This window comes from Heterodontus francisci, unplaced genomic scaffold (assembly GCF_036365525.1).
Source record: "Heterodontus francisci isolate sHetFra1 unplaced genomic scaffold, sHetFra1.hap1 HAP1_SCAFFOLD_1104, whole genome shotgun sequence".
Classification (NCBI taxonomy): Eukaryota; Metazoa; Chordata; class Chondrichthyes; order Heterodontiformes; family Heterodontidae; genus Heterodontus; species Heterodontus francisci.
In genome coordinates this window covers 28199-54928 of record NW_027141015.1, presented here as the reverse complement: position 1 = coordinate 54928, position 26730 = coordinate 28199, and the positions used below count along the sequence as shown (strand labels likewise).

At 56.5% G+C, this 26730-nt stretch overlaps 1 protein-coding gene across 1 annotated transcript in view; it reads left to right on the top strand.

The window, feature by feature from the left end:
• LOC137361838 (integrin alpha-M-like) overlaps positions 1–24168 on the top strand; it is a gene marked incomplete at its 5' end in the record, with an annotated part of 127154 nt that extends 102986 nt beyond the window's left edge. The window contains 11 exons of the mRNA XM_068026441.1: positions 167–308; positions 9739–9846; positions 10186–10265; positions 11554–11637; positions 12083–12155; positions 12621–12728; positions 18003–18092; positions 18574–18687; positions 19209–19313; positions 20056–20166; positions 23898–24168. Of these exons, the coding sequence (XP_067882542.1) occupies positions 167–308; positions 9739–9846; positions 10186–10265; positions 11554–11637; positions 12083–12155; positions 12621–12728; positions 18003–18092; positions 18574–18687; positions 19209–19313; positions 20056–20166; positions 23898–24008 (1126 nt within the window). The remainder of the gene's footprint in view (positions 1–166; positions 309–9738; positions 9847–10185; positions 10266–11553; positions 11638–12082; positions 12156–12620; positions 12729–18002; positions 18093–18573; positions 18688–19208; positions 19314–20055; positions 20167–23897) is intronic.
• Positions 24169–26730: the final 2562 nt, after the last annotated feature.

Genomic DNA, 26730 nt, shown 5'->3' with positions numbered 1-26730 from the left:
ACTCCCCACCCGCAGGCCGCACTCCCAGTCCGCAGGCCTCACTCCCCGTCCGCCGGCCTCACTCCCCGTCCGCCGGCCTCACTCCCCGCCTCATCTCCTCACCTCGAACTGGGGCGCACTGCTGGGTTACGGACAGGAGTCACACAGGCATTCGTTGTCTCCCCAGCGGCGACACGGTTGTGGTCAGGCGGGACGCAGTGCTGACAGCGGTGGTGGTGCTGGAGAACGCGCACGAGGATTCCTACAAGACCCAGCTCATCGTCGACCATCCCGCCCGTCTGTCCTTCAAAAAGATCTCCGCGGTGCAGGTAGGCTTTGGATTGGATTAGTCTCATTCCTCACACGGAGCTGGGGGTGGTGGTGGGTGGGGAGGGGAGGAATTCCGGGCAGACAGAGAGTGAATAAGGGAGGGAGACAGAGAGGGAGACACAGAGAGGGAGACAGAGAGAGAGAGAGAGGGAGAGACAGAGAGAGAGCGGGAGGGAGACAGAGAGAGAGTGGGAGGGAGACAGAGAGAGGGAGAGACAGAGAGGGAGACAGAGAGAGAGAGAGAGAGGGAGAGACAGAGAGAGAGTGGGAGGGAGACAGAGAGAGAGCGGGAGGGAGACAGAGAGAGAGCGGGAGGGAGACAGAGAGAGAGGGAGAGACAGAGAGAGAGTGGGAGGGAGACAGAGAGAGAGCGGGAGGGAGACAGAGAGAGAGAGAGGGAGAGACAGAGAGAGAGTGGGAGGGAGACAGAGAGAGAGTGGGAGGGAGACAGAGAGAGAGTGGGAGGGAGACAGAGAGAGAGAGAGGGAGAGACAGAGAGGGAGTGGGAGGGAGACAGAGAGAGAGCGGGAGTGAGAGAGAGAGAGCGGGAGTGAGAGAGAGAGAGCGGGAGTGAGAGAGAGAGAGTGGGAGGGAGACAGAGAGAGAGAGGGAGAGACAGAGAGAGAGCGGGAGGGAGACAGAGAGAGAGTGGGAGGGAGACAGAGAGAGAGTGGGAGGGAGACAGAGAGAGAGAGGGAGAGACAGAGAGGGAGTGGGAGGGAGACAGAGAGGGAGTGGGAGGGAGACAGAGAGAGAGCGGGAGGGAGACAGAGAGAGAGTGGGAGGGAGACAGAGAGAGAGTGGGAGGGAGACAGAGAGAGAGAGGGAGAGACAGAGAGGGAGTGGGAGGGAGACAGAGAGAGAGTGGGAGGGAGAGAGAGAGAGAGCGGGAGGGAGACAGAGAGAGAGAGAGCGGGAGGGAGACAGAGAGAGAGAGAGCGGGAGGGAGACAGAGAGAGAGAGAGCGGGAGGGAGACAGAGAGAGAGAGAGCGGGAGGGAGACAGAGAGAGAGCGGGAGGGAGACAGAGAGAGAGACACAGACACCATTTTTTTTTTCTTTCTTTTTAACCTTTTTTTTCATTTTTTTTTTCGCCTTTATACCCCAGGTCTCCTTTTCTTTATTTTATGTCGAGGGGGCCTTTATTCCTCAGGCCTCCTTTATATACATATTTTTAAAATAACTTTATTAAAAACAGATAAACAAACAAAAAACTCAAATTAAAATGCCATTCTCGGCGTCGACAATGCACTCCAGTCCCTGCGGTGCCCACCGGTCGCGGAAGGCCTCAAGCGTACCTGCGGACACCACATGCTCCTTCTCCAGGGACACCCGGGCGCGAACGTAACCGCGGAAGAGGGGCAGGCAATCGGGGAGGACGGACCCCCCGACTGCCTGCAACCTGGACCTGTGAATTGCCACCTTGGCCAGGCCCAGGAGCAGACCGACGAGGAGATCCTCCTCCCGGCCCACGCCCCTCCGCACCGGGTGCCCAAAGATCAGGAGCGTGGGACTGAAGTGCAGCCAGAATTTGAGGAGCAGCCCCTTCAGATACTCAAAGAGGGGCTGCAACCTCGCACACTCCGTATAAATGTGGAACACGGACTCGTCCAGGCTGCAGAAAGTACAGGCGGCCTGGGAGTCCGTGAACCTACTTAAAAGTCTATTGCACGGGACTGCCCTGTGCAACACCCTCCACCCCAGGTCCCCGATGTAAAGGGGGAAGACTCCCGCGTAGAGAGACCTCCATCGGGGTTTCCCCTCGCCGCCAGATGGCAACGCGGACCGCCAGGGCGTGTCCGGCCGGCTGACGAGGGCGAGGAAGTGGAGAGTGTGCAGGAGCAGCCCGTACAGGAAACCCCTCCGCGCCGATTGGAATGGCACGGAGGGCATTTCCGAGAGGCGGCTCGGGTTGTGCGGGACCGGCTCCCGAGGAGGGTTTCGGGGCATGGGTCCGATGAGCAGTTCCGGCCGAGCGGGAGTCAGCTCGGCCGGGATCGCTCCGCACTCCTGAGCACCCTCGCCACCCGCAGTGAGGGGCGTCCCGGGGGTTTCGGCTACTCCTCCGCCCGCCGGACCGTCCCCGGAGTCAGCCGCCCGGACAGCCGAGGCGCTCTCCTCCGCCGGCAGACACCGCATGCCCTGACTGGAGGCGACCATGTTCCAGACTCGGAATAGATCCTGGTAAAAGACAGGCAACTCCCTCAGAGAGGCGCAGCTAACAGACTCCACCGGGAGCTGCGTGTCGTCTTGAAGGCAGTGACACTGGCGGAAAAAATACGTCGCCAGCGCACACCATCTGGGAGGACGCTCGACGTACAGGTATTAGAATTAGAATTAGAACATTACAGCGCAGTACAGGCCCTTCGGCCCTCGATGTTGCGCCGACCTGTGAAACCATCTGACCTACACTATTCCATTTTCATCCATATGTCTATCCAATGACCACTTAAATGCCCTTAAAGTTGGCGAGTCTACTACTGTTGCAGGCAGGGCGTTCCACGCCCCTACTACTCTCTGAGTAAAGAAACTACCTCTGACATCTGTCCTATATCTATCACTCCTCAACTTAAAGCTATGTCCCCTCGTGTTTGCCATCACCATCCGAGGAAAAAGACTCTCACTATCCACCCTATCTAACTCTCTGATTATCTTATATGTCTCTATTAAGTCACCTCTCCTCCTCCTTCTCTCCAACGACAACAACCTCAAGTCCCTCAGCCTTTCCTCGTAAGACCTTCCCTCCATACCAGGCAACATCCTAGTAAATCTCCTCTGCACCCTTTCCAAAGCTTCCACATCCTTCCTATAATGCGGTGACCAGAACTGCACGCAATACTCCAGGTGCGGTCTCACCAGAGTTTTGTACAGCTGCAGCATGACCTCGTGGCTCCGAAACTCGATCCCCCTACTAATAAAAGCTAACACACCATATGCCTTCTTAACAGCCCTATTAACCTGGGTGGCAACTTTCAGGGATTTATGCACCTGGACACCAAGATCTCTCTGCTCATCTACACTACCAAGAATCTTCCCATTAGCCCAGTACTCTGCATTCCTGTTACTCCTTCCAAAGTGAATCACCTCACACTTTTCCGCATTAAACTCCATTTGCCATCTCTCAGCCCAGCTCTGCAGCCTATCTATGTCCCTCTGTACCCTACAACATCCTTCGGCACTATCCACAACTCCACCGACCTTAGTGTCATCTGCAGGGTCCGAAGGCGGAGAGTCGCAGCCTGGGTGCGGACGCACACCAGCGACTGACCGCCCTCCTCAATCGGGAGACTCAGGACCGCAGCAGAGACCCAGTGTTTCCTCTTGCCCCAGAAGAAATCGACAAGTTTCTTCTGGATCTTGGTGGCAAATACAGAGGGCGGGGCCAAAGTGACCAACCGGTACCACAACATGGAGGCCACCAGTTGGTTTATGACCAACGCTCGGCCCCTGTAGGAAAGCACTCGGAGCAGTCCTGTCCAGCGCCCCAGCCGAGCGGTGACTTTCGCCTCCAACTCATGCCAGTTTGCCAGCCAGGCTTCCTCAGCGGGGCTAAGGTGGACTCCCAGGTAGAGGAGGTGCGTGGTGCTCCACGCAAAAGGTGTCATCTCCTCCGGCAGGGAGTCCACCCGCCACTGACCAACCAGGAGTCCGGAACATTTCTCCCAATTGATCCTCGCGGAGGACGCGGCAGAAAAGGTCTGCTGGCAGTCGCGCATCCTCCGCAAGTCAACGGGATCTGTGATTGCGAGGAGCACGGCCGGCTCGCGCAGAGCCAATCCCGTCAACCTCCTGCGAAGCAGGCACAGGAAGGGCTCCACGCAGATGGTATACAATTGGCCGGACATGGGGCACCCCTGACGCACTCCTCTCCCAAATCGAAGGGGCGCCGTCAAGGACCCGTTAACTTTGACTAGACACTCTGCGGCGGCGTATAAAAGTCGGACCCGGGCCACGAAATGCGGCCCGAGTCCGAAAGCGCGCAGAGTCCCGAAAAGGTAATCGTGATCCACCCTGTCGAACGCCTTCTCCTGATCGAGGGAGAGAAAGGCGACCGACTGACCAGTCCTCTGGGAAAGATGGATCAGGTCCCGGACCAGGTGGATGTTGTCCTGGATGGACCGGCCCGGGACCGTGTAGGACTGGTCGGGGTGGATCATGTGGGCCAGCACGGAGCCCAGGCGGGTAGACATAGCCCGGGCAAAGATCTTATAATCCGTGCTGAGGAGGGAGACCGGACGCCAGTTTTTAAGCAGGCGGAGATCGCCCCTCTTCGGCAGCAGGACGATGACCGCCCTGCGCCACGAGAGGGGCATCTCCCCGGTCGCCAGGCTTTCCCCCAGGACCCGCGCGTAATCGTCCCCCAGGACGTCCCAGAACGCCCTGAGGAACTCCACGGTCAACCCATCCAGCCCTGGGGATTTTCCCCTCGAGAGCTGGTGGAGGGCGCCAGTCAGCTCCGCCAACGTGAGCGGAGCCTCCAATCCTTCGGCGCCCTCCGGGCTGACCTGCGGCAGGTCCTCCCACAAAACTCTGCGCGCATCCTCGCTGGACGGATCCGGAGAGAACAACACACTGTAATACGTCCGGACCAGGAGGCCCATTCCTTCCGGATCCATGATGGAGGATCCGTCGTCGGCCAGCAGCTCGACGAGCTGCTTACGGATCCCCCGCCATTTTTCCAGCGAGTAGAAGAAGGGTGAGGCGCGGTCCAAATCTTCCAGGATCTGGATCTGCGACCTCACGTACGCGCCTCGGGACCCTATGAGCTGCAGGTTCCTCAGCGCGCCCTTCTTCTCTTTGTACGCCTGACACAGGGCGGGGTCCGCGACGGCATGACCGAGGCGGGACTCCAAGTCGAGCACCTCCCTCTCAAGGCGCCCAAACTCGGCTTCCCGCCTCTTGGTCGACCCCTTCGCGTACTCCTGACAGAAGACGCGGATGTGAGTCTTGCCCACATCCCACCATAGCCTCAAGGAGGGGTAGCCCCCCTGCTTCCTTCTCCAGTCGGCCCAGAATCGACAGAACGAGTCCCGAAATCGCACGTCCTCCAGCAGCCGGTTGTTAAAGTGCCAGTACGTGGACCCCGCCCGCGTGCGGAGCGGAGTGAACTCCGCCCACACCAGGCGGTGGTCCCAGCACGGCACCAGCCGCATGGAGGCCGCCGAAACGCGGGAGACGTACGCCTGCGAAATGTAGAGGCGGTCGATTCGCGACCCCCCTCCTCCAGACCTCCACGTGAAGGCGCTGGAGTCGGGATGGAGATTCCGCCAGACGTCCACCAAGTTAAGGGAGCTGATCAGTCCCCTCAACTTCTCCACCGACGCTTGGCCGCGCTGGAGACCGGAGCGATCCCCCACCTCGAGGGTGCAGTTAAAATCCCCCCTGAGGATGATGCACTCGCCGCTATCGATGCAGCTCAAGAGAGCGGACACTTCTTCAAAGAAGCGCGCTTGCAAAGCGCCGGGCCTGGGCGCGTACACGTTCACAAAGTGGAGCGGCACGCTACCCAGGCGAACGGCGAGGTGGAGCAAGCGGCCCGGCACTAGCTCCTTGACCCCCAAGATCTCCGGCTGAAAAGTCGGGGCCAACAAGATAGCCACCCCACTAGAAATAGGGGTGAGGTGACTCATGTAGACCCCACCCTGCCACTCCAGGAGCCAGGTGGCTTCGTCTCCCGGAACGGTGTGGGTTTCCTGCAGAAAGCTCACCACGTATCTCCCTTCCCTGAGGACTGAGAGATTGTGAAATCTGCGGTGAGCCCCTCTGCTGCCGTTGATGTTGAGGCTGGCTATGGTTATCTTCATGTCAAAGGTAATTAAAACCCGTCACAAACACCTCACTGTGAGGAGGAAGTGGAAGTGCACCTGGCCCTCCACTCCCCCAGCAACCCATTGAGGAACACATTAAAACGGCGCCTCTCAACCAGTTTCACGTCCGCGCGCTTGCCCGCTATCTTAAGGGCGGCACGGACGGACTGGATGATCAGCGCCAGATTCGACCAACTGTCGAGGGCCAGCTGAACTTTATTGCGGCAACCTCTGCAAGCCGCGAGGAAATCCCGGAGTTCCGCAGTGGGGATGAGAGGAGATTCGGTGGGAGGCACGAGGGACTCCACCACCTCACTGGCGATGGAATCAAGATCATCCTCCGTGCCCCACACCGAATCCCCATCCTCCTCCGGGTCGTCACCGCCAGCGGCCGACACATCCACTACCACACTGTGGGGCGGACGTCCCAGCCGCGCCAGCTGGTCCCGCCTCCGTCACGATCCCACCCCCAGGATCGATGGCGGAGGAGTCCTCTCTGGGTTCTGTTGTGAAACTGGAGCCTGTGGGTACCAGCAGTTCAGGAACCCCCTCCACCTCCATCCCCAGGCCAATGAGGGGTCCAGGGGAGACATAAGATCCCGACTCTGGAAATCCAGCCGGAGCCGAGACCGGAGGCGGAGAGAGGAGGCCATCTCCCGCTCCGCCAGCACCCACAGGCCCAGCAGATGGGGCAGCATTCTCAGTTTTCACCAGGTCGGGTATCTCCTGGTTGGTGGTGGACTCCGGCTGTGAGGGCTCACCCTCTGGGGCGTCGCCCTCCCCTTCATTCAGGGCACCCGACCCAGTAGCAGTGGCGGAATGGGCGGCGTCCCCAGGCTCCCCCACCACAAGCAGGGCCCCACTTACTCCTTCAGGAGGGGCCTCATGTACCGGGGCCTTCCCCTCCCCTCCCTCCTGAGGAATAGGGAGCTCCTGCCCGGACTTTGTAGCCTTGGTGGTGGCGGTAGGGGGAACCTGAGGACCCGAAGCAGGAGGCAGCTCCCCTCCAATAGATGGGCCCAGCACCTCAGGGCCCTGTGTTATTTCTGTGGAGGGGTGCCTTCTCCTCTTTTTCCCACTAGGGTGCGAAGGCTCAGAGACCTCCATGTCATCAGAGGCCTCCGCCTCCGCACCCTTTTTTTCCTTTTTAGTCACCCTGGGCCTGAGCCCAACCCTGGGACAGGTGGATTCCATGGGAATGGGCTTTGGGCTGAGCTCAGGCTCGGGTTGAGTTAAAGTGTCCAGGGGACGCGCCTCATGATGTTTCTTTTTTCCCCGCGTCTTCCTTCCGCTCGGACGGACGCTGCCCTCCCCGCCGGAGGCTGTGAAAACCACAGCCTCCGGAACCGACTGAGCGGTGTCTGTTGGATGTGTGGGGGGAGTGGGAGGAGGTGCTGTGGAACCACTCTGGGCCGCCGAGGTGGAGCTGGCGTCCGGGAGGTTGGGGCAGTTATTAGGAACATGCCCCTTGCAGACGTGGCACCGCGCCCCATCCGAGGTCCAGAAGACGCGGTAGGCCTTCCCCTGAAACTCTATACCGACGTGGCCCTCCAAGACCTCCTCCCGCGCCAGCTGCATGAATAGCTGGCGGCGGAAGGAGTAGACATGTCGGAGGCTGTGCTCCCAAAGACTGAGCGGGACTGGGGTGATCCCTGACCTCACCTCCCCCAGATCTTGTAGGTGGGGGAGGAGGAGCTCATCAGGAATGAAGGGTGGGACGTTCGACAAGATTACCCGATGCGCAGTGGCCCCCAGAGGGTCCACTGGCAGGAAAATCCCACCCACTGTGAGCCCCGTACTTAGGGCGAGGGACACAGCCCGCTCGGTCTTCAGGAAGAACACAGCCTTCTCATACATCTTTGAGGCTGCAACAATGGCCGAGGGGCCGACAACCACGGCCATTGCCTTAACACAAGCCTCAATAGTCATATTAGGATGGGTGTAACTCTTCACCCCATGTTTTGATGTTAAGATTTTAAATGGTGACGGGGCCACAGGAGCAGCTGTCACAGGAGGGCAGCATAGGAGGGCCCCGCCACCGGAGAGGACTGAGAAGTCATGGGGTAGAAGAGTTACAGGCACTTTGTTGAGAGAAAAAAAAAAGAGCAAATACAATAAATCAAAAAAGCAACACTTAAAGGATGTAGCACAGGGGAAGAGGCTGAGGGAGAGGAAGGCCAGGAGGAATCAGTCTTTGTCAGTATTGCACAAGTCTTGTAGCTGGTCTTCCAGTGGGAGGGTGGGGTGATGTCTTCACCTGGGTCAGCTGTAAGCTGCCCAGGCACACGACTCCTTCGATGTTCAGATAAGAGAAGTCTCTTCACCTGGGCAGCTCCAACTGTCCCAGGCTTAGTAGTTGGGGTGGGGAGGGAGCTCCCCATCCAAAGATGTTAAACACAGGAGCTCCCTATTGAACAATGCAGCCCCACCCAAGGTCTTCAGGTCTCTTCTTTTCCCCACCCCCAACAATCAATGAAAAAGACTGCAGGATAAAACAAACTCACAAAAGGTCTTCCAGTTCTCTGCCTTCCTTCCTTGGTTGAAATTTGGAAAAAACTTTTGTTTCAGTTTGAGTCTCCCTCTTGCAGCAGTCACACAGCCTGCAGCCTCCAACCTGTGCACACAGCCACAGTCAGCTGCACCTCGTTGATGCACTCAGGCTCCCAAATCAGAGAGCAGCCAATCCCAGTGCTGTACCTGTCCTGGGAGTGTTTGATGGGGACAGTGTTGAGGGAGCTTTACTCTGTATCTAACCCCCGTACTGTACCTGTCCTGGGAGTGTTTGATGGGGACAGTGTAGAGGGAGCTTTACTCTGTATCTAACCCCCGTACTGTACCTGTCCTGGGAGTGTTTGATGGGGACAGTGTAGAGGGAGCTTTACTCTGTATCTAACCCCCGTACTGTACCTGTCCTGGGAGTGTTTGATGTGACAGTGTGGAGGGAGCTTTACTCTGTATCTAACCTCCGTACTGTACCTGTCCTGGGGAGTGTTTGATGGGGGACAGTGTAGAGGGAGCTTTACTCTGTATCTAACCCCCGTACTGTACCTGTCCTGGGGAGTGGTTGATGGGGACAGTGTAGAGGGAGCTTTACTCTGTATCTAACCCCCGTACTGTACCTGTCCTGGGAGTGTTTGATGGGGGACAGTGTAGAGGGAGCTTTACTCTGTATCTAACCCCCGTACTGTACCTGTCCTGGGAGTGTTTGATGTGACAGTGTGGAGGGAGCTTTACTCTGTATCTAACCTCCGTACTGTACCTGTCCTGGGGAGTGTTTGATGGGGGACAGTGTAGAGGGAGCTTTACTCTGTATCTAACCCCCGTACTGTACCTGTCCTGGGAGTGTTTGATGTGACAGTGTGGAGGGAGCTTTACTCTGTATCTAACCTCCGTACTGTACCTGTCCTGGGAGTGTTTGATGGGGGACAGTGTAGAGGGAGCTTTACTCTGTATCTAACCCCCGTACTGTACCTGTCCTGGGGAGTGTTTGATGGGGGACAGTGTAGAGGGAGCTTTACTCTGTATCTAACCTCCGTACTGTACCTGTCCTGGGGAGTGTTTGATGGGGGACAGTGTAGAGGGAGCTTTACTCTGTATCTAATCCCAGTCCTCTTGTGTTTTAGCCGAGCAGTGTTTATATTGAGTGTGGTGACCTGCAGTATCACAGTTGGATCGAAAGAACAACTTTGAGATGTTCGGTGAACCATCCAGTCTTTGCCAAAGCTTCTCGTGTAAGTGGCCACTTTCTTCGCCCCCTCAGCCGCTCCCTCTCTCACTCTGTCACTCACTCCCATCCTCAGTCTGATCCCCTTGCCTACCCTCTCCTCCACACCCCTCCCTTCCCTTCCCTTCCCCTCTCCTCCTTTCCCGTCTCCACCCCTCCATTTCCCTTCGCCTCCCCTCTCTGCGCTGAGCTCTTTGTGCTTTCCATCCTGTTGTGCAATGAAACATGAGCATTCACTGTCCCGCTGGGAACTGTAGCTGGGAGAACATGGCCTGGCAGCGGGTGACACTGGTAACAAAAGCCCAGGGAAACTCAACCTGCTGTAACCCTCTCCCTCTGTTCCCAGGTAACTTTCAAAGCCAACTTTGACCTCAGCACATCGGGAGCTGAGAAGCAGAATGGAAGTTTCAACATCCGTGCAACCAGGTACAACCCTCGACATTGTCCAATCCAACACTCCCAGGACAGGTACAGTACAGGGGTTAGATACAGAGTAAAGCTCCCTCTACACTGTCCCCCATCAAACACTCCCAGGACAGGGACAGTACGGGGGTTAGATACAGAGTAAAGCTCCCTCTACACTGTCCCCCATCAAACACTCCCAGGACAGGTACAGTACGGGGGTTAGATACAGAGTAAATCTCCCTCCACACTGTCCCCATCAAACACTCCCAGGACAGGTACAGTACGGGGGTTAGATACAGAGTCAAGCTCCCTCCACACTGTCCCCCATCAAACACTCCCAGGACAGGTACAGTACGGGCCGTACAGTTTCCTGTATGGGCTGCTCCTGCACACTCTCCACTTCCTCGCCCTCGTCAGCCGGCCGGACACGCCCTGGCGGTCCGCGTTGCCATCTGGCGGCGAGGGGAAACCCCGATGGAGGTCTCTCTACGCGGGAGTCTTCCCCCTTTACATCGGGGACCTGGGGTGGAGGGTGCTGCACAGGGCAGTCCCGTGCAATAGACTTTTAAGTAGGTTCACGGACTCCCAGGCCACCTGTACTTTCTGCGGCCTGGACGAGTCCGTGTTCCACGTTTATACGGAGTGTGCGAGGTTGCAGCCCCTCTTTGAGTATCTGAAGGGGATGCTCCTCAAATTCTGGCTGCACTTCAGTCCCACGCTCCTGATCTTTGGGCACCCGGTGCGGAGGGGCTTGGGCCGGGAGGAGGATCTCCTCGTCGGTCTGCTCCTGGGCCTGGCCAAGGTGGCGATTCACAGGTCCAGGTTGCGGGCCGTCGGGGGGGTCCCGTCCTCCCCGATTGCCTGCCCCTCTTCCGCGGTCACGTTCGCGCCCGGGTGTCCCTGGAGAAGGAGCATGCGGTGTCCGCCGGCAGGCTTGAGGCCTTCCGCGACCGGTGGGCACCGCAGGGACTGGAGTGCATCGTCGACGCCGAGAATGGCATTTTAATTTGAGTTTTGTTTATTTATCTGGTTTTAATAAAGTTATTTTAAAATTATGTCTATAAAGGGGGCCTGAGGAATAAAGACCCCCTCGACATAGATTATATAAAAGGGGCCTGGGGTATAAAGGCCACCTTAAAAAAAAACGGGTTAGATACAGAGTAAAGCTCCCTCTAAATTCGATTGCCTCACCCCCTATCCCGGTGTGATCCCCAGTTGAAGTGAGGGAGTGGGATTGGGAGAGGTTGAGGAGAAGTATTGATGCCAGGATCCCCAGCTAACCGTCTCCCCTCTCTCTCTCTCTCTGCAGCCAGAATACTCTGCGAATCACCAACGAGAGCACTTTCGTCCGCACGATATTGCTTCGCTACGCAGTCAATCTTGCAGCCTCAGGGTCAGTGAGTGTGCGATGGAGGGGCAGTGGGTGGTGGATTGGGGGCGGACGGGGTGAATGGGAATCGACCCCCGCAGTTGGCGCCTGACCTTGGGCTGTCTGACCTGCCCTCCTTCATTCTGCCCTCCCGCCCTCTACCCGCGACCCCCTCTCACTCAAAGAGAGACTTGGCCTGCTCCCTGATCCTCGAATCAGACCGCCTGGGGAGGAGGCCATTCGACCCATCGCCCCCCCCCCCCGTGCCGGCCCCCCTGATCATAATATCCAATTGACGCCACTCCCAAACCCTCTCAACCCCGTGCTCTTTCCCCATATCCCCACCGTGACTCGTCCGCCCTCCCCTCCGTTGCCACCCCCCCCCCCAACGCCTTCACCCCGCCGCCTCAGAGCGGGCTTCGGACCCTCTGCGAGTTCCAGTCACAATCCTTTCGCTTTCTCCCGTTAGGGCCGGGTACACGCGGGACGTCAACTTCACCGCCGGGCGTCAGGACACACGACTGGTCAAGCACTCCTACCAGGTGAGGCAGCCTCGAGCAAGTGCAGTCCGGGGCTCCGGGGGGTGGGGGGGGGGGGGGGGGGGTGGGGGTCCTCCCGCCCCTCGCAACCTCCATTTTTTGGGATGGCGTTGGCCACCCACCTCCCTCAGGCGACCATTTTGGGACAACGTTGGGCCTCGGGCCTCCCCTGTTGGGTCTGGCCTTGACCATCGAATGATGATCTCAGGCTGAGGTTGTCCCTCAACTTGACGTCGAACAGGGGAAGGGCTCATGGGATTGATGAACGACGTGCCAGGGTGGCGGGATTTCACGACTTTTGTTCTGGCATCGTGTGCCGAGGGCGGGACTCGAACCCTGGGCCCTTTCCGAAATCCTGATCCCCGGGAGCGTTAACCGCAGGCTGAAAGGAGGAAATGGATGGGGGTGGGGGAGTGGGGAGCACGCTTTCCCGCTTTTTGAACCTCACCGTGACTCCGGCCTTCGCAGGTGGAAAACCTGGGCCACAGGAGCCTCCCGATCACCGTGACGTTCACTGTCCCCGCCTGGATCGGCGCCCGCTTGCTCTGGAACGTCAGCGTGTCCGAGAGAGAACCGGTGAGTGCGGAGGGAAGAGGGAGGTGGGAGAAAGGGAGTGCCACCTAGCTCCGGGGGAGGGGCGGAGGTCGGCGGCGGCGGGGGATGGGGGTGCATTTTCATCACGGTTCCCCGCGCCCGTCCTTCACAACCAGAACACGAGAAGTAGGAGGCCATTCAGCCCATCGAGCTTGTTCCGTCACTCAATACCATCGTGACTGATCTGTCTCAACTCCACTTTCCCGCCTGCTCCCCAGATCATGCGATTCCGCGAGACCAAAGGTCTCTCGATCTCAGTCTTGATGGAGCATTCAAAACCCTCCGAGTGAAGAAATTTCTCCTCATCTCCGTCCATGACAGTATTGGGAAGAGTGATCACCGCGCAGTCCTTGTGGAGACGAAGCCCTGCCTTCACATTGAGGATACCATCCATCATGTTGTGTGGCACGACCACTGTGCTAAATGGGATAGATTTCGAACAGATCTAGCAATGCAAAACTGGGCATCCATGAGGCGCTGTGGGCCGTCAACAGCAGCAGAATTGTGCTCGACCACAATCTGTAACCTCATGGCCCGGCATATCCCCCACTCTACCATTACCATCAAGCCAGGAGACCAGCCCTGGTTCAATGAAGAGTGCAGGAGGGCATGCCAGGAGCAGCACCAGGCATACCTCAAAATGAGGTGTCAACCTGGTGAAGCTACAACACAGACTATCTGCGTGCTAAACTGCGTAAGCAGCATGCAATAGACAGAGCTAAGTGATCCCATAACCAACGGATCAGATCTAAGCTCTGCAGTCCTGCCACATCCAGCCATGAATGGTGGTGGACAATTAAACAACTAACTGGAGGAGGTGGCTCAACAAAATTTCTCCATCCTCAATGATGGGGGAGCCCAGCACATCAGTGCGAAATTGGTGGTGTCGTAAATCGTGAGGAGGAAAGCCTTAGATTACAGGACGATATAGATGGGCTGGTAGGATGGACGGAGCAGGGACAAATGGAATTTAATCCTGAGAAGTGTGAGGTGATGCATTTTGATAGGACTAACAAGGCAAGGGAATAGACAATGGATGGTGGGACCCTAGGAAGTACAGAGGGTCAGAGGGACCTTGGTGTATTTGTCCATAGATCACTGAAGGCAGCAGCACAGGTAGATAAGGTGGTTAGGAAGGCATATGGGATACTTGCCTTTATTAGCCAAGGCATAGAATATAAGAGCAGGGAGGTTATGTTGGAGCTGTATAAAACACTAGTTAGGCCACAGCTGGAGTACTGTGTACAATTCTGGGCACCACACTATAGGAAGGATGTGATTGCACTGGAGAGGGTGCAGAGGAGATTCACCAGGATCTTGCCTGGGCTGGAGCATTTCAGCTATGAAGGAAGACTGAAAAGGCTAGGGTTGTTTTTCTTAGAGCAGAGGAGGCTGAGGGGAGACCTGATTGAGGAATACAAAATTATGAGGGGCATTGATCGGTTAGATAGGAAGAAACTTTTTCCCTTAGTGGAGGGGTCAATAACCAGGGGGCAGAGATTTAAGGTAAGGGGCAGGAGGTTTCGAGGGGATGAGGAAAAAAATTTTCACCCAGAGGGTGGTTGGAATCTGGAATGCACTGCCTGAAGAGGTGGTGGAGGCAGGAACCCTCACAACATTTAAGAAGTATTTAGATGAGCACTTGAAATGCCAAAGCATACAAGGCTACGGGCCAAGTGCTGGAAAATGGGATTAGAATACATAGGTGCTTGATGGTGGACACAGACAAGATGGGCCAAAGGGCCTGTTTCTGTGCCGTATAACTCTATGACTCTAAAAGATAAGGCTGAAACATTTGCATCCACCTTCAGCCAGAAGTGCCGAGTTGATGATCCATCTCGGCCTCCTCCTGGAGTCCCCAGCATCACAGATGCCAGACTTCAGCCAATTTGATTCACTCCGCGGGATATCAAGAAACGACTGAAGGCACTGGATACTGCAAAAGCTATGGGCCCTGACAATATTCCGGCAATAGTACTGAAGACCTGTGCTCCAGAACTTGCCTCGCCCCTAGGCAAGCTGTTCCAGTACAGCTACAACACTGGCATCTACCCTGCAATGTGGAAAATTGCCCAGGTATGTCCTGTACACAAAAAGCAGGACAAGACCAACCCGGCCAATTACCGCCCCATCAGTCTACTCTCAATCATCAGTAAAGTGATGGAAGGTGTCATCAACACTGCCATCAAGCTGCACTTGCTTAGCAATAACCAGCTCAGTGACGTTTAGTTTGGGTTCCACCAGGGCCACTCAGCTCCTGACCACATTACAGCCTTGGTTCAAACATGGACAAAAGAGCTGAACTCAAGAGGTGAGGTGAGAGTGACTGCCCTTGACATCGAGGCAGCATTTGACCGAGTATGGCATCAAGGAGCCCTAGCAAAACTGAGGTCACTGGGAATCAGGGGGAAAACCCTTCACTGGTTGGAGTCATACCTAGAGCAAAGGAAGATGGTTGTGGTTGTTGGAGGTCAATCATCTGAGCTCCAGGACATCACTGCAGGAGTTCCTCAGGGTAGTGTCCTCGGCCCAACCATCTTCAGCTGCTTCATCAATGACCTTCCTTCAATCATAAGGTCAGAAGTGGGGATGTTCGCTGATGATTGCACAATGTTCAGCACCATTCGTGACTCCTCAGATACTGAAGCAGTCCGTGTAGAAATGCAGCAAGACCTGGACAATATCCAGGCTTGGGCTGATAAGTGGCAATTAACATTCGCGCCACACAAGTGCCAGGCAATGACCATCTCCAACAAGAGAGAATCTAACCATCTCCCCTTGACATTCAATGGCATTACCATCGCTGAATCCCCCACTATCAACATCCTAGGGGCTACCATTGACCAGAAACTAGTCATATAAATACCGTGGCTACAAGAGCAGGTCAGAGGCTGGGAATCCTGTGGCAAGTAACTCACCTCCTGACTCCCCGAAGCCTGTCCACCATCTACAAGGCACAAGTCAGGAGTGTGATGGAATACTCTCCACTTGCCTGGATGGGTGCAGCTCCAACAACACTCAAGAAGCTCGACACCATCCAGGACAAAGCAGCCCGCTTGATGGGCACCCCATCCACAAACATTCACTCCCTCCACCACCGACGCACAGTGGCAGCAGTGTGTACCATCTACAAGATGCACTGCAGCAATGCACCAAGGCTCCTTCGACAGCACCTTCCAAACCCACGACCTCTACCAACAAGAAGGACAAGGGCAGCAAATACATGGGGAACACCACCACCTGCAAGTTCCCCTCCAAGTCACACACCATCCTGACTTGGAACTATATCGGCCGTTCCTTCACTGTCGCTGGGTCAAAATCCTGGAACTCCCTCCCTAACAGCACTGTGGGTATACCTACCCCAAATGGACTGCAGCGGTTCAAGATGGCAGCTCACCACCACCTTCTCAAGGGCAATTAGGGATGGGCAACAAATTGCTGGCCTGGTCAGCGACGCTCACATCCCACGATCGGATGAGAAATAAGTCGATGGTTCCATAGGTGGGGTGCCCCAAATTGTAGACTCTTCATGGCTTGAATCTCCTTTCGTCACTTCAAAGAGCTTGACTGCACCAGCTCTCGAGCATCGAAAGGGAATACAGGTCCAATCCGTGCAACCTGTCCTGATATTTTAACCCCTTGTAGCCCCAGTATCGTCCTGGTGAAGCCGCACCGCACCATGTCTAATGCCAGTGTACCTTGGCGGTGGTCTACCCACAACTTTATAGGGCCCGATATTTCAACTCTTACCTCCTCATATCCCAGCTCTTTTTGTGATCAAAGCTGGCATTCCCTGAGCATTTTTGATTGCTGCAAAGAACAGGCAGTTCCTTTAAACCTCCTGGGTCTTGGTTCTTGCTGGGAAATGCACAGACATTTCGTCTCCCTCCTGACGGTCCTTGGCAATGCAGGTTACAGCGTAGCAAACTAGATGACCATCTTTCTAAACAAAAGAATCTCTTTTTAAATTAAGTCCACATTCACAATTGCTGGGGCCAAAGGGCTTCCCTCTTTTCCCTCTCCTGTTTGACCACAGTGGGTTTAGTTTTTCGGAAAGTGCATGTGCTGGCCAATTCAGTAGATGTTTAATTACTTACTTGTTATGATCATAACAAGAAACAATCGGACAGGTTTTCTTGAGTTAACCAAGAAAAAAGTTAACTTTATTGTACCTAAACCGAACTGATAAGATGATGAACAACATGCCAACTTTCACTCACACACACACACACACACACACACACACACACACAAAAATAGGTTACAGAGTGGAGATTGGTAGATTGGCTGAGTTTAACTCCATCAAATTAAAAATGTATACCATCTGTGACGTTTGGTGACTCGACTGCCTTCCAGCTGAATTCAGCGGGTCCTGCGGCTTTTAGCTCGAAGAGGTAGACGACTGGCTTGATGAGCCTCTGGGAGACGGCGATGCAGATGGTTTCCTCCAATGGGGTTTCGGATTGAACCTGGAGAATGCAAAGTGGTCATTCAGCAAGCAGGATTTGAAAGCTTTCGAGCTGGAATGGAGAGAGAGAGAGAGAGAGAGAGAGGAAACCCCCCCCCCCACTTAGTGTCTGCTTAAGTCAGAGTCCAGTTCCTCTGCTGTAGAGGAAAACGCCAGCTTAAAACCCCAGGTGGGGAGGGGCTTGACACATGACACTCACCCAGACATTCAAACCTAGCAGTGAGCAGTATTTCTCTGCTTGCTGAAAAGAACAGGCAGTTCCTTTAAACTTCCTGCATCTTGGTTCTTGTTGGGAAATGCGCAGACATTTCGTCTCCCTCCTCACAGTCCTTTGCAAGACAGGTTACGGTGTAGCAAATTAGATGACCATCTTTTCTAAACAAAGAAAAATCTCTTTTTAAACGATCTTTAAAAAAATATATAAATTCCGATCTCCAGATAGTGGACTTCCAAAAAGGAGCGTTGGGGATATTAGGGACGGGTGACCAAAAACTCGGTGGGGATGGTCAATTTTAAGGAGTGTCTTTGAAGGAGTAGAGAGAGAGAGGCAGAGGGGGTTGGGGGGGGGGGGGGGAATTCCAGAGTTTAGGAGGCTGCCACAGTGGCCAGTGACGGAGCAATGAAAATGGGGGTTGCGGTGGGATTATCAAGAGGCCGGAAGAGGAGGAGCACAGGGAAGGTTGTTCGGAGGTTACAGAGGTTGGGAGGGATTTGAACCCGAGGATGTCGGTCGGCGATGCTAACCTGTGGTCTTGTCTCCTTCGTGTCCGTACCCCTGGTCTTACCAGGGCAACCGCTCGGTCTGTTTGCCCCCCGTCGAGAGCGTGGCACCGATGGAGGGAGAGAAACGGAAGGAACCGGAAGACCAAATCAGACTGGTAATAACCTCCCGAATGGGCGGGGGAATGGGGGTGGGTGGAGGAGGGTTGGAGATGATCGAATCGGAGAATGTGACAGCAAGGCAGGAGTCCATTCTGTCCATCGTCCCTGTGCCAGCCCTTTGCTCGAGCTTTCCAATTGAGCCCACTCCCCCTCTGCTCTCTCCCCCGTGTCCCGGTCAATGTTTTCCCCTTCCAGTATTTCTCCGATTCCCCTTTAGAAAGTGACTGTTCAATCTCCGCCCGCCGCCCTTTCAGGCAGCGCGGTTCCCGATCACAATGCCTCACCGCGTCACCCGGGTAACGCAAATTTAAACGGGCGTCGGGGGAACCGAATGTCGCCTCCAGAGGAGGCAGGGGGGAGGGGCCAAACAAGTCAAAATGGCCGTCCGGTTGGAATCGTGTTGGTGGGAGGGAGAGGGGCGCCGAGAGGCACACAACTGTCCGATAACACGTCCGCTCATCGCCCTTTCCCTTCCAGGACTGTGGGATTGCACTGTGCGTGGTGCTGCAGTGCAGCGTGGCCGCACTGGAGGATCATGGGAAGGTGATTTTCGACCTGCAGGGGGAGCTGATGTCGGCAGCAGTCGCTGAGGTAGGTGTCAACTCTCCGTCTCTCCTGTCGCTATGTCTCACTCCATCCCCTCCATATACCCCAGCCTTTCCCTCTTGCTTACTCCCTCCGTCCATTCATACTGAGGCAGCTCCGCACTGTCGGAGGGTCAGTCCTGAGGGAGCGCCGCACTGTCGGAGGGTCAGTACTGAGGGAGCGCCGCACTGTCGGAGGGTCAGTACTGAGGGAGCGCCGCACTGTCGGAGGGTCAGTACTGAAGGAGCGCCGCACTGTCGGAGGGTCAGTACTGAGGGAGCGCCGCTGTTTGTGGGATCGTGCTGTGCGCAAACTGGCTGCTGGGGCTCCGCCATTATAAAGCGATGATACGTGAAAAAATGGCTGTGAGGAGCTTTGAGACGTCCTGGGGAGGGGAAAGGCGCTAGAGAAATGCAAGCCGACCTTTACGTGCAACGTGACGTTGTGTCGGAGGGAGACATTCGGTTGCGACATAACTACGGTGACGTCCGGAATCTTCACTCTGCAATTTCCACCCATTTCCACAGCTCAGGGCAAAGAAGCTGCAGCTTCCGAGCAAAGTGCGAGTCAGTTACGATGGGGAAAAGTACGTTGATGTCCTGGATCCCACAGGCCAGTACAAGGAGGCGACGGTGAGTGCTCCGGCGGCCCTGCGATATCCCCAGGCAGGGCGGGGGCCGACTCCAGCCCTGGGTGTTACAGCTCAGAAAGGCCCCACTCATCTCCAACTGTGGGAAAAATGGGCATAGACTGGTGCCCAGAAAGCTGGGCAGAGTACCAGGGAGCCCTCTTATAGAGAGCTAGGGTCCCATTTACAGGGAGTCGGGGTCCCATTTACAGGGAGTCGGGGTCCCATTTACAGAGAGTCTGGGTCCCATTTACAGGGAGGCGGGGTCCCATTTACAGGGAGGCGGGGTCCCATTTACAGAGAGTCTGGGTCCCATTTACAGGGAGGCGGGGTCCCATTTACAGGAAGTCTGGGTCCCATTTACAGGGAGGCGGGGTCCCATTTACAGGGAGTCGGTGCCCCATTTACAGGGAGTCGGGGTCCCATTTACAGGGAGTCGGGGTCCCATTTACAGGGAGGCGGGGTCCCATTTACAGGGAGTCGGGGTCCCATTTACAGGGAGTCGGGGTCCCATTTACAGGGAGTCTCAGTCCTGATTTCATGGAGCCTGCGTCCCATTTATCAGGAGTCTCGGCAGCTTCTAGTTATGAAGATGATGGTGTACAACATCTCCTGATAGTATCTCAGGACTGTCCATCCCCCACCTTGCCAACTGCAGCTATAGGTCCCAACATCAAAGGACAAGCTCGGAGGCTGGTGACTCCCATTGGATTTACATCCGTAAACCCTCCCTTCTCTTCCTTCAGGTCATGACGGAGGTGGATATTTTCGAGCCCGTCAGCCGATTGCCAATGATCGTGGGAGGCAGCATTGCTGGACTGGTCTTGCTGCTAATATTAATGGTCGTGTTTTATAAAGTAAGTCCTGGGGTTCGACCCCCCCCCCCCCCGCCCACCCCCCACTGCTCCCCCGGTGTGTCCTCATTGAAATGGATAAGATCTCCTATCGACGTCACAAATGACTATCCGCTGTGACCGTGACGAAGGGTAAACTTTCGCTCCCTCATCCTCCTCAGCCTGCCTGCACCCATTGACACGGCTGACCACACAAACCTCCTCCGACACCTCTCCACTGTCGTCCAGCCCGGGGGGAGGGGTGGGGGACTTCCTGCTCCCGTACCGTTACCTCTGGGGTACCTCCCCCCACTGCCGAGGATCTATCCTTGGCCCCTCCCCCCTGCTGCTATTTCTCATCGATGTGCTGCCCCTCGGTGACAGCATCCGAAAACACAGCCTCAGTTTTTACACGTACGCTGCCCACTCGCAGTTCGACCTCACCACCGCCTCTGTCTCTCAATTATTAGACTGTTTATCCAAGATCCAGTACTGGATTGAGCAGGAATTTCCTCTGGTTAAATATTGGGAAGACCGAAGCCACTGTCTTCAATCCCCGTCATAAACTCCGTCCCCCAGCTCCCCACTCTGTCCCTCCCCTTGGCGACTAACTCAGGCTGAACCCAGACTGTTCACAACCTCGGTGTCAGCTTAAACTGGGAGATGAGATTCCAACCACAGATCTGCACCAGCCCTGACACCGACTATTTCCACCTCCGGAACATCGCCCCCGTCTCAGCTCATCGGCTGCGGAAACCCTCACCCGTGCCTCCGTTCCCTTCTTGACTTGACCATTCCGATGCTCTCCCACATTCCACCCTCCGTAAACTTCAGCTCATCCCAAAACTCACGCTGCCCCTCCCCCACCCCGTGTCCTAACTCGCACCGAGTCCTGTTCACCCGTCACCCCCCCCCCCCCCCACCTGTGCTCGCTGACCGACACCGGCTCCCGGTCCGATAACACCTCGATTTTAAAATTCTCATCCTCGTTTCCAAATCCTCCAGCCCCTACAACCCTCCCTATCTCTGTAACCTCCTCCAGCACCGACAACCCTCCCTATCTCTGTAAGCTCCTCCAGCCCCTACAACCCTCCCTATCTCTGTAACCTCCTCCAGCCCCTACAACCCTCCCTATCTCTGTAACCTCCTCCAGCCCCTACAACCCTCCCTATCTCTGTAACCTCCTCCAGCCCCGACAATCCTCCCTATCTCTGAAACCTCCTCCAGCCCCCTGCAACCCTCCCTAGCTCTGTAACCTCCTCCAGCCCCTACAACCCTCCCTATCTCTGTAACCTCCTCCAGCCCCTACAACCCTCCCTATCTCTGTAACCTCCTCCAGCCCTACAACCCTCCCTATCTCTGAAACCTCCTCCAGCCCCCGCAACCCTCCCTATCTCTGTAACCTCCTCCAGCCCCTACAACCCTCCCTATCTCTGGAACCTCCTCCAGCCCCGACAACCCTCCCTATCTCTGTAACCTCCTCCAGCCCGTACAACCCTCCCTATCTCTGTAAGCCCCTCCAGCCCCTACAACCCTCCCTATCTCTGTAACCTCCTCCAGCCCGTACAACCCTCCCTATCTCTGTAAGCTCCTCCAGCCCCTACAACCCTCCCTATCTCTGAAACCTCCTCCAGCCCCCTGCAACCCTCCCTATCTCTGTAACCTCCTCCAGCCCTACAACCCTCCTTTTCTCTGAAACCTCCTCCAGCCCCCAACAACCCTCCCTATCTCTGTAACATCCTCCAGCCCCTACAACCCTCCCTATCTCTGTAACCTCCTCCAGCCCCTACAGCCCCTCTGCACTCCTCCAATTCCGGCCTCTTGACCATCCCCCGATTCCCATCACTCCACCATTGGCGGCCGTGCCTTCAGCTGCTGAGGGTCAGTACAGAGGGAGTGCTGCACTGTCAGGGGGTCAGTACTGTGGGAGCTCCACACTGTCGGAGAGTCAGTACTGAGGGAGCGCCGCACTGTCGGAGGGTGAGTACTGAGGGAGCTCCGCAATGTCAGGGGGTCAGTATTGAGGGAGCTCCGCACTGTCGGAGGGTCAGTCCTGATGGAGCGCTGCACTGTCGGAGGGTCAGTACTGAGGGAGCTCCGCACTGTCGGAGGGTCAGTACTGAGGGAGCTCCGCACTGTCGGAGGGTCAGTACTGAGGGAACTCCGCACTGTCGGAGGGTCAGTACTGAGGGAGAGCCGCACTGTCGGAGGGTCAGTACTGAGGGAGCTCCGCACTGTCGGAGGGTCAGTACTGAGGGAATGCCGCACTGTCGGAGAGTCAGTACTGAGGGAGGGCCGCACTGTCGGAGGATCAGTACTGAGTGAGTGCCGCACTGTCGGAGGATCAGTACTGAGGGAGTGCCCCGGTGTTGCAGGGTCAGTACTGAGGGAGCTCCGCACTGTCGGAGGGTCAGTACTGAGGGAGTGCCGCACTGTCGGAGGGTCAGTACTGAAGGAGCGCTGCACTGTCGGAGGGTCAGTACTGAAGGAGTGCCGCACTGTCGGAGGGTCAGTACTGAGGTAGTGCTGCACTGTCCGAGGGTCAGTACTGAGGTAGTGCTGCACTGTCGGAGGGTCAGTACTGAGTGAGTGCCGCACTGTCGGAGGGTCAGTACTGAGTGAGCGCCGCACTGTCGGAGGGTCAGTACTGAGGGAGCGCCGCACTGTCGGAGGGTCAGTACTGAGGGAGTTCCGCACTTTCGGAGGGTCAGTACTGAGGGAGCTCCGCACTGTCGGAGGGTCAGTACTGAGGGAGCAACGCACTGTCGGAGGGTCAGTACTGAGGGAGCGCCGCACTGTCGGAGGGTCAGTACTGAGGGAGTGCCGCATAGTCGGAGGATCAGTACTGAGGCAGCTCCGCACTGTCGGAGGGTCAGTACTGAGGGAGTTCCGCACTGTCGGAGGGTCAGTACTGAGGGCGCTCCGTAGACATTTGAGACTTTCTGTTGTTAGCAACACGGTCAAACAATGCGAATAAATTTGTCAAACTCGATTTTCCCCGTCGTGTTATGATTTCTCAAGTGTCTCGTTCCCCCACCCCTCAGAAGAGATCCCACCAACCCGGTTACAATCTTATCCCTTGGGGTAGAGGGGGTGAAGCGGTGTGGAGGGAAGGGGGTTTGCCGGGTGGTTTGCCCTTGATGTCAGTCGGAATCCACTCACAACCTTTCGGCGGAAGCTAGGCCTCAGGCCTTTCCAACTCCCGGGCCTAGTGAGGCAGGCTTCTTGGCTGTTTCCTGTGGAGATGGGTTGGAATGGGACAGAAAACAGCTGCTCGGTGTCAGCTGAGCGGGGAGGATGTGCGCCTTTCTCGGCCTCCTTTGGGGCTCTTTCTCTTGTTCCCCGAGGAGCCGAGTGAGGTGAACAAGGGGTTCCCCCAACGCTCCCACACCTGGAGGGAGGGTTAAAGGATTACAGAGAAAGGGAGGTGGCCAAGGGCCATGGAAAGTGCTGAGTGCCAGAATGAGGATTGTTGAAACCGGAGGCATTGGCAGGACCAGAACCAACGTAGGTGAGTGGGCAGAGGGATCGAGGGTAGATGGGCGAACGGGGCTCGGGGCGAGTTACAACATGGAGCAGCGGGCGGCTTAGATCCGTGTCAGTGATTCCTCAAGCTGAGGGAGTCGCCCTTCCCTATCCAATTAATCGGCGCTCTTTATAATTTACAAATAAACTCGATTCGTTCACCTCTTAGCCTGCTGTGCACTGGCACCAAGGGTTCCCGCCATCTGAAGTCTAATTCTGGATGTTTACAGCTGGGATTTTTTAAACGGAAGAACAGTTCCAGAGATCGAGACAGCCTTCGTGGGAACACCTCGGAGAGTGGGGAAGGTCCCTCAGCCGAGAGGGAAAATAGACAAGAGTGAGGAAAATATCCAATATCGCGACGGCTCATCCAACAACGCCTCTGACCAATCAGATATCGCCTTCTCTCAAGCATTCGACATGCAAGGGGGGTTCAAAAAGCAAAGGAAGTGATTAAAATAAAGGATATGGTGAGAAACCAATAAATTGATGTCTTGGGGACTCATTGTGTCCGTCTCTGACTCAGAACATCACAGGATCAAAACTCAAAACTTACACACACCCCAGAGAATCGAGCATCCAGGCAGTACTGAGGGAGCGCCACACTGTCGGAGGGTCAGTACTGAGGGAGCTCCGCACTGTCAGAGGGTCAGCACTGAGGGACCGCCACACTGTCGGAGGGTCAGTACTGAGGGAGAGCCGCACTGTCGGAGGATCTGTACTGAGGGAGTGCCCCGGTGTCGCAGGGTCAGTACTGAGGGAGCTCCGCGCTGTCGGAGTGTCAGTACTGAGTGAGTGCCGCACTGTCGGAGGGTCATTACTGAGAGTGCGCCGCACTGTCGGAGGGTCAGTACTGTGGGAGATCCGCACTGTCGGAGGGTCAGTACTGAGGGAGCGCCGCACTGTCGGAGGGTCAGTACTGAGAGAGTGCCGCACTGTCGGAGGTTCAGTACTGAGAGAGTGCCGCACTGTCGGAGGTTCAGTACTGAGGGAGTGCTGCACTGTCGGAGGGTCAGTACTGAGTGAGTGCCGCACTGTCGGAGGGTCAGTACTGAGGCAGCGCCGCACTGTCGGAGGGTCAGTACTGAGGGAGCACCGCACTGTCGGAGGGTCAGTACTGAGGGAGTGCCGCACTGTTGGAGGGTCAGTACGGAGGGAGTGCCGCACTGTCGGAGTGTCAGTACTGAGTGAGTGCCGCACTGTCGGAGGATCAGTACTGAGGGAGTGCCGCACTGTCGGAGGATCAGTACCGAGGGAGTGTCGCACTGTCGGAGGGTCAGTACTGAGGGAGCGCCGCACTATCGGAGGGTCAGTACTGAGGGAGCGCCGCACTGTCGGAGGGTCAGTACTGAGGGAGCTCCGCACTGTCAGAGGGTCAGCACTGAGGGACCGCCACACTGTCGGAGGGTCAGTACTGAGGGAGAGCCGCACTGTCGGAGGGTCAGTACTGAGGGAGTGCCCCGGTGTCGCAGGGACAGTACTGAGGGAGTGCCCCGGTGTCGCAGGGTCAGTACTGAGGGAGCTCCGCGCTGTCGGAGTGTCAGTACTGAGTGAGTGCCGCACTGTCGGAGGATCAGTACTGAGGGAGTGTCGCACTGTCGGAGGGTCAGTACTGAGGGAGTGCCGCACTGTCGGAGGGTCAGTACTGAGAGTGCGCCGCACTGTCGGAGGGTCAGTACTGAGAGTGCGCCGCACTGTCGGAGGTTCAGTACTGAGGGAGCTCCGCACTGTCGGAGGGTCAGTACTGAGGGAGCGCCACACTGTCGGAGGGTCAGTACTGAGTGAGTGCCGCACTGTCGGAGGATCAGTACTGAGGGAGTGTCGCACTGTCGGAGGGTCAGTACTGAGGGAGTGCCCCGGTGTCGCAGGGTCAGTACTGAGGGAGCTCCGTGCTGTCGGAGGGTCAGTACTGAGTGAGTGCCGCACTGTCGGAGGATCAGTACTGAGGGAGTGTCGCACTGTCGGAGGGTCAGTACTGAGGGAGTGCCCCGGTGTCGCAGGGTCAGTACTGAGGGAGCTCCGCGCTGTCGGAGGGTCAGTACTGAGTGAGTGCCGCACTGTCGGAGGATCAGTACTGAGGGAGTGTCGCACTGTCGGAGGGTCAGTACTGAGGGAGTGCCCCGGTGTCGCAGGGTCAGTACTGAGGGAGCTCCGCGCTGTCGGAGGGTCAGTACTGAGGGAGCGCCGCACTGTCGGAGGGTCAGTACTGAGGGAGTGCCGCATAGTCGGAGGATCAGTACTGAGGGAGTGCCGCACTGTCGGAGGGTCAGTACTGAGGCAGCTCCGCACTGTCGGAGGGTCAGTACTGAGGGAGTTCCGCACTGTCGGAGGGTCAGAACTGAGGGCGCTCCGTAGACATTTGAGACTTTCTGTTGTTAGCAACACGGTCAAACAATGCGAATAAATTTGTCAAACTCGATTTCTCCCGTCGTGTTATGATTTCTCAAGTGTCTCGTTCCCCCACCCCTCAGAAGAGATCCCACCAACCCGGTTACAATCTTATCCCTTGGGGTAGAGGGGGTGAGGCGGTGTGGAGGGAAGGGGGTTTGCCGGGTGGTTTGCCCTTGATGTCAGTCGGAATCCACTCACAACCTTTCGGCGGAAGCAAGGCCTCAGGCCTTTCCAACTCCCGGGCCTAGTGAGGCAGGCTTCTTGGCTGTTTCCTGTGGAGATGGGTTAGAATGGGACAGAAAACAGCTGCTCGGTGTCAGCTGAGCGGGGAGGATGTGCGCCTTTCTCGGCCTCCTTTGGGGCTCTTTCTCTTGTTCCCCGAGGAGCCGAGTGAGGTGAACAAGGGGTTCCCCCAACGCTCCCTCACCTGGAGGGAGGGTTAAAGGATTACAGAGAAAGGGAGGTGGCCAAGGGCCGTGGAAAGTGCTGAGTGCCAGAATGAGGATTGTTGAAACCGGAGGCATTGGCAGGACCAGAACCAACGTAGGTGAGTGGGCAGAGGGATCGAGGGTAGATGGGCGAACGGGGCTCGGGGCGAGTTACAACATGGAGCAGCGGGCGGCTTAGATCCGTGTCAGTGATTCCTCAAGCTGAGGGAGTCGCCCTTCCCTA